Source organism: Tigriopus californicus, chromosome 12 (genome assembly GCF_007210705.1).
Source record: "Tigriopus californicus strain San Diego chromosome 12, Tcal_SD_v2.1, whole genome shotgun sequence".
Classification (NCBI taxonomy): domain Eukaryota; kingdom Metazoa; phylum Arthropoda; class Copepoda; order Harpacticoida; family Harpacticidae; genus Tigriopus; species Tigriopus californicus.
In genome coordinates this window covers 15,828,319-15,836,210 of record NC_081451.1, presented here as the reverse complement: position 1 = coordinate 15,836,210, position 7,892 = coordinate 15,828,319, and the positions used below count along the sequence as shown (strand labels likewise).

At 43.3% G+C, this 7,892-nt stretch overlaps 1 protein-coding gene across 1 annotated transcript in view; it reads left to right on the top strand.

The window, feature by feature from the left end:
• Positions 1-3,552: 3,552 nt before the first annotated feature.
• The window catches only part of LOC131891514 (uncharacterized), an 8,273-nt gene continuing 3,933 nt past the window's right edge, over positions 3,553-7,892 (top strand). Inside the window, exons 1-2 of the mRNA XM_059241123.1 lie at positions 3,553-4,069; positions 4,819-5,158. Of these exons, the coding sequence (XP_059097106.1) occupies positions 3,655-4,069; positions 4,819-5,158 (755 nt within the window). The 5' untranslated portion in view covers positions 3,553-3,654. The remainder of the gene's footprint in view (positions 4,070-4,818; positions 5,159-7,892) is intronic.

The following is a 7,892-nucleotide window of genomic DNA, read 5'->3' as shown; positions in this document are numbered from 1 at the left end:
AAATATATACCCATATTAAACAAATTACTAAAAAGCCGAAAATTTTGAGTCGTAGAGGAACTTGATATTTCGTCCGCACGTAGGTCCACCCGTCCCATCTAACTCCAACGGCCGCTGAAGCAGCTGTCAAAAACGTCAAGCTACTCCTTCATCGCACCGACAATATGACAACCTTTCGCGCGGCTTTACGCGAATTCCTTGCATGCCCCCGTGCGACGTCTGGTGTTGCACCCAGTGCTGTCTTCTTTGGCCGCCAGCTACGCACCGCGCTTCCCTCCTCTCGTGTGACGCCCCGCGCGACACCGCCGTCGGAGAGTTTTTTTTATCCAGATATGCGTGTTTGCATCCAGAACCAATCTCCAAGAAGTGGGATCAGACTGGAACTGTGATCTCTGTGTGTCCCTCTGGTGAATCCTTCAACGTTCTCACGAAGAACGGACGAACTCTTTGACGCAATCAACGGTTCCTTAAGCCACTGCCGTCTTCTTCAACATCAGGTGCCCCTCACGCGGCCGTCCCTGTCCCAGCAGTTCGTGGGAAGGTCCCCGCTTCCGTCCCTCCACCTTTACGACGTTCTCTTTGGTTCTCTAGCCATGGGGTCTTCAGCGTCCAAAGCAAGACCACATCCGGGACGGACCAGACCATCGTTGCCAACCCCAACACCGAAATAACCCGCAGCTCCGGTTCCATTTCCTGGAATCCACCTGCCATCCCTGTCAGCGGGCGGCATAGCTGTCATCCTCATCCTGGGCTGTCTGTACGCCCTTTACAGATATTATCATCATCACCACCACCGGCGTCTCCTACCATGACGCCCGTATGCGCGACGTACTACGCTCCCATGAGCACATACCACCCGTCAATGGGGCTATACAACACCTCAGTGGGCGCATACCACACCACAATGGGCGCGCCGCTGCCAGGTCAGGCCCAACTTCGGCGCCCCAGAGCCTGCCATTCGGACTCCTCGACGAATTCCACCGGCACCACCACGCCCTCGCGAAGGGAGAGTGGCACCACCCGATGACAGCCTGCTGTCCTCTGCGGGCAGCACCCTGAATGGAAGCCGCATCAAAGAAGTCCCCACTTCTCCGCTTGATGGCACTATCACCGTCCGCTAAACCATTTACATATTACTACATACTATATTTACAAATACTTTTATTCTAAAGTGATTAGTTATTTATTCTATCAGCCTCAAATCCACGTGTCTTTCGGCTCCCCCGGGAGACGTTCCATTCGGCTTTCCGTAGTTCCATTCGGCTTTCCATAACTTATGAGATAATATTAAAGTCAACTGCTCTTGATCCAGTCAGTCTAATACAAAAACCAGACGACTGAATGTCCCGTTGGGACGTAATTCCGCCCCAATGTCAACCCCTTGCCCTTTCAGACCCAGTGGTGGTCAGATGTGACCCACATGCCACATCTTACAGAAGAGGGAGGCAGACATAAGCCATTGTCGGCAATCCGGGAAACCCCTTGATGGCCAATGTGGCTAGCCTGACGAAAGGAGGAGGTCAACCCTGGACATTGGTATGTGAAAATCCCTGTTGCGGTTAAATGTCGTTCAGGTGCAGCAGTTTACAGGAGAGGCCGTCAAAGTCCACCAAGGACCCTTGGACAACCCGTTTAGCCTCCATGAGGAAGAAGCGGAAACCAACGTGGTACGAGAAAGTCTTCAACAAGAGCAGTCACATTTTCGTGCTCGAGGAGAGCATAATCACATTTTTGTGCTCGAGGAGAGTACAGTCACATTTTGGTTCTCGAGGAGAGAAGTCTGTTTTGAACCTCTCCGAGAAGTCAACATTGAACATAGAAATTGAAAACAACTCCCATCTTGAAGCTCTTGCTGGTAGTTGAATCGAGAACATTTTTGATAGAGTACTGGAGGTTAAGTCTATCCATTTTGAATAAGGACAGTGAAAGTCAACGATTGGAGTCAGGACCCAGGAAACCGTGCAGAGTCAAGAGGACCTGGGGAAGTGCATAGCATATATCAGTGAGCCAGCATAGACGAGTTGAAAAGTCTCTGGAGCTGAGTACAGGTGCAACTTCTGAGTTGTACTCGGTCAATTCGATTCTGGACCTTCAATCCTATCGAACCGACGTCATCTCCGTTAGACGCAAGAATCGCCCTCATCAAAAAGTAGGATCAAACCATTTTCTGTCCATATATGTTTTCCCTCTTCCATGGCCAAGCAATTACCCCCTCTTTCATTACCCGAGCAAGACAGCTGATTGGTAGAGTGTCATTTTCATGTTTGTGATAAATAAAGTAGATTGAACTGTACAGTTTGCCTTGAAGAGTAGCCTAGATTTCCCAGACGACCGAGATCGTGCTAGCATCGTAGGGAGTAAAGGTAGCAAGTGATTTGTATGCAAATGTATCTAAAGTTCATCACTCTTGTAGCAGAAATCAGTAATTAGACTCTAGAGTAGAGGTCGACTTTGATAGGCGCATTTAGACTAGGATCGTGACCACATTTTGCAGGATAGTTAGCCTTGAAGATTGGCCCAGGTATAGTATGCCAGACAACCGAGATTGATCTGGGACCGTGGAGAGTAGAGGTAGCTAGCGATTTGTATCCTTGGTCAATTGATTGACGATTGTTTGAAGCCCTGATAAAGGAAGCTCGAACTATTGCTCGTATGCCCTGATTAGGGTTATAACCGTAGGCCTTAAGATAGGTCTAAGAAATTTAAGCCCATGTACTAGGTGCTCTCCATTTTAGAGCGCTATCAAGGTATTTTTACCAGTGCTTGGGTACGGAGTTCCATGTTTCCGTTCACCACGGGAATTCAATAAGTCAGGACCCCTGGCTGGTGGACGGAACAACTTATGCTTTTTCATCGGCCAGCGTGGCAGGATTCTGAATAAGTTTGTCACCGATTGCGCTCGTTGAAGACCCAGCGATTGTAGGTCGTTGGTCTTGATCAGGCAGTCACCCTCCTCTTTTTTGATGTATAGAGTTGTTGACGTAAAATCTATTTTCCTCTGCACTGAGGTCGGGCCAATGCGACATCTAGTCGTCATATGATTTGTGGTTCAAACACATCTTGACTGACCCCTGGCACCAACTGAAAAAGTTTGAATTGATGTCTGCCATAGTTTTTATGCTAGAACTAAATAAACAGGACAGAAACTACAAATTAAAACAGTTTTGGTTAACATCAAATCAACATATTTGTGTTGTTTCAGCAACATAAATTAACATATTTGGGCCAAAAATCCAATATATTTTGTCGGAGGCAATCATCACAAATCTGGATGTCTTTGAAATATTTTCACGATTCCCGTCCTAACCCTGTACAAAAATCTAGTTGTTAATCTTGAAGTGGGCGCCCAAGTTTTGACCAAAATAGCGGATCAACCCCATATCCAAGGTCAAGCCCTATCCGCCAACTTCAATTCGTTGGCAAATCAGATTTGAAATGAACTTAGAGCTTAATAAGGAAAGTACATTTTACGTTTCGAAATGCTGGGGATTACATTCCTAGTACGGTAGGGAGGTCCGCAAAATATAGTTTTCCATGGATTGGCTCATTTGATGTTCCTTTTGTTCAGTGATTTGCCTGCAGAGCTGTCTGTGTGAGGCACAGCCCCAATTGTTCGCATACGTTGTAAACGACTTGGAATCTAAATGTGAATGGATGTCCGGACCTTTCGAAGTTATTTATGTTGCAAATGATCCCAACATTGATTTGATCCAAGTTCAAATAAAACCGGAGGCCGGAGTGGAAAGAATTGGTATCTTTGGCAAACAATTTGACAATAAAGCAATAGACAAAGCATTTGACTACATACCGGATGATGAGGATGCAGATCCAGATCTGGTACTGATTCCCTACAATGACTTCAACAAGGTTTCACCGCACATTATGAAGTATTGCGACGGTTTAATGTATTGTGGCGGAGCAAAGGAATGGAATGTCCAGTCAAACAAGTGTTTCTTTACCAAGATTGGATGGACCTCGTGGGATGCAATGCCCTCGTTACCTTTTAAACATGGCATGGGAGCATCCACGGTTGTTGGCGGAACTCCTTTTCTAGGAGGAGGACTCAATGGTAAAATATCATACTTTATACATCAGTCTACTTTCACCCTTTTATGATTCGCACGTCTTGCTCTTACCTCTCTTTGAGACATTGAAATCAATTGGCAAAAATAGAATCAGTCAACTGATTAGAGGGGACCAAAAAGATCGTTTCTTTTGGTTCTGGCCATCGTGAAAATTGCTCTACTTTTTACGAACAATAACAGTTTTACGATTTGGAACCTAAACTGATCGCAAATGAATTCATACAAGGTGTCTCAGCCCCAAATGGTAGAAATGTTTTACATGTTAGGATGATCAAGATAAATCATCTTTCTTCCTCCTTAAGTAAGAATCATGAATGGGTAATTGTACTCTAACTATTTGTGGAAACGATATAAATCAGATCCATTCGAAGTAACTCATACTTTATTAAAAAATCTCTAGAAGACCTCTCAGGTCAGGAACCTGTTTCAGAATGACCTCGTCAAAAGAGAAGATTCATCTTGAGGTAGTTTGCTCCATAGGATAGTCAAAGTATAACATAGATTATTATTGTACCAGGTAATGAATACTAATGATACTGACTTCAGAAATTGATTGCCAGACTCCAGGCAAATTTTGCGGTCAGGTACCCCCAACGTTAGCGGAACATCTAGAGGTATTTCATACAAATATCCGTTTATATTCTGTACACAACAATAGAGGGGCGAATCTATTCTAGGCCTTTGATCTTCTTTTAAGAAATGTTCTTTCCTTCTCGGATTGCTTGATTTCTAGGCGCGTATATCATAAAAAAGACCCATCTTTTCGTGAATGGTTCGTGGATGGAAGGTGCCCCAATGCCTAGAGGGCCCTTTCGCCACACAATGGTGGCTGTTTCAAACGACGAGGCCTTGGTTTTGGGCATGGCCAAAATACCAGAATTTCGTTCTTACGCCAACACTTTCATCTACAACAAGGTTGCCAATGAATGGACGCCGTCGGGTGATCTGTCTGTGGCTAGAACAAACATCGCAGCAGGTCTGGTGGAGGTTGGACCGGGGATTCAAGTGGTGGTGGCTGTAGGAGGTCGGCAACCTTTTTCTGACTTGGTGGAGATATTTCATGTCCATAACAGGTAATTTTCACCCATGAGTCGTCGTTTCCGGCTGTACAATAAGCTGAAAGAACACTTGGCCAGCATCCGTTGATTTTGTCTCGAACACAAGCTGCACATTGTAGTGGTTGGTGATGCAGTATGTGAGCAAAGATAAGGAACTATAAGCCGGAATGATTAAGTTCTTCTATTGGTGACTTTTTTTATTGACCTCACAACTCAAACATGAAAATTAGTTCAAGCATTTTGTGAACGATGAAAGCTGTGCGCCAATTGCAGAAGTCGAGATCACGTTCCGCTGTTTGACACCAGGGTGAGCTAGGGAGGAGATGTGCCTTGTTTCGCTCTCCTTTTCTGATGTATAGAATCAAGTACAACAAAATTATCTGTTCAGTTTGGCCCACTTTGGTAGTAAGACTATTAGCATTGGCCTACTTCGGCAGAACGTCATTGTAAAACCATCTGCCATAAACAGAGAAGCAATTAGTAGCAAAAAATATTGGTTAAAAAACATTCGAAATCAATTCAAAACCCTTACATAGATGAACAACAATTAAAACATACGAAATATTTTCTGATTTAATATTAAGATAGCTATAAAATCAGTTTCAGGGCGCTTTTTTTTGCTGTAACAAACTTTAATCATAGTGTCATTTTCATGAGACAAATTACTAGAATATAGATTGTTAAGGAATGATTACTCACGAAGGTCACTTCTTGAACCTAAGTTTTCATATTTTAATACTTGTTTAAAACTTGAATTGCGAACGATTTTTTCCATTTTTTACCGTTGGCCATATTTTATGTTATGCTTCATCTAGATTTCGTGTCATAAAGAGAAAATTGAAAGTGTATGAGACATAATAAGTAAACGTCCTCCAACATTTCTTAAGGTAAAATTGCATTCTTTGAGCGAAAAAGAATACCGCACACTCGTGAATGTGAATTATTGCAATGGTTCTCTTTTTCTCTTTACCAGGATACATTTAAGTACAAATGTACATTTTGTAATTGTAAGTGTACAGTATTAGCTTCCCACCGAACAAGTTTGAAAGCCCTACATTATATCATAAAATGATTCCTTGATTTTAAGGAACTGAGTAGCCGAGCGGTCTAAGGGGCAGCGCCAAAAAGGTAAGAATCTTCTCCCTAGGTATCGTGGGTTCAAACCCCGGCGCCGGTATTTAACCCTCTTAAAGGAGCAGGTGTAGCAGAGCGGTCTAAGAGGCAGCGTGTATAAGGCAAGAATCCTCTCCCTAGGTGACATGGGTTCAAACCCCGGCGCCGAAAGTAACTCTTTAGTCAAGTAAGATAAATAATCTTCTCGTCTTGAACTGCTGGGATTCCAATCCCGGTAGCGGTAAGGAAGTCCGCACATCAAAAAAATCGCTTCAAATTCTTACCATTTAATTAACTGGTCACTCACGACGCAAAACTCTTGTATACAACCCGACACACTCTTTAACGCACCACACACGAATACCACAATGAAAAAATCTTTTCTACCATAAATGGATACAACACAATTTTGTGGATGTTGCAATGTCTTCAAGCCAAAAACTGTTTTGAGTTTCAATTTTTTCAAGCAATGTAGTCAAAAAGGAAGAGATGTACAACTTCAAAGGCATAGATCTAAAAACATTTTGACATAGAATTTAAACATCACTCCGTTTGTAGGTGTGATTAAGCTGTCGCAATTCAGTTTTTGAAATCTTGCATCCTTGGGTTGGGAATTGAGCGTTTTAGTAGCTATTTTTCTCCCTTATTTCAATTAACCCTCGTCTGTTCGTTTTCATCCCCGGTTTGTCATTAGCTTAAAGCACAATATCTTCAGCTTCTTGGCGGCTATAATAAACGCCGAACCGGTGAAATGATAAAAAGTGTAGTGTTTATTTTAAAAAACAAATGGCTTCTTTCGAATGCGGTTGTTGTCAGATGATGAGCGATATGGCATATTTCCTCTCACTTCACGATAAATGTAGCCATTAAATTGGCACACCAACGCTGGATTTGCTAAATTAGTAAGAAATGCGCAAAACGTCAATTCTTGAAAAACTGGACAACTCATTTCTTCACCACGCAAGTGGGGTTTGCCAGTAAGGTATCAAATTTCTTCCTAAGCAATTATTGACGAAACATAATGATGATGACTCAAAGTGTAGAAAATGCTGATAAGAAGACTAGTATTTTGATTGGAACAATCCACGTCCAAAGAATTGGAAGCCATGGTAAAAGGGCAAGAGAGAGTGGGTATCCTCCATGGTACCAGGTGGACATCATCCACAATTCTTGGTGGGCATCATCCACAATTCATGGTGGGCATTCTCCACAATTCACGGTGAGCATTCTGCACAAAACAGGGTGGGCATCATCCAAAATCCAGGATGGGCATCATCCCCAATACATTGTGGGCATCATCCACAATTCACAATCGACATCATCCACAATTCATGGTGGGCATCATCCTCAATTGACGATGGACATCATCCACAATTCACGGTGGGCATCATCCACAATTCACGATGGACATCATCCACAATTCACGGTGGGCATCATCCACAATTCTCGGTGGGCATCATCTGCTGTACGGCCAAGGCGGATGTTCTTTCGAATGCGGTTGTTGTCAGATGATGAGCGATATGGCATATTTCCTCTCACTTCACGATAAATGTAGCCATTAAATTGGCACACCAACGCTGGATTTGCTAAATTAGTAAGAAATGCGCAAAACGTCAATTCTTGAAAAACTGGACAA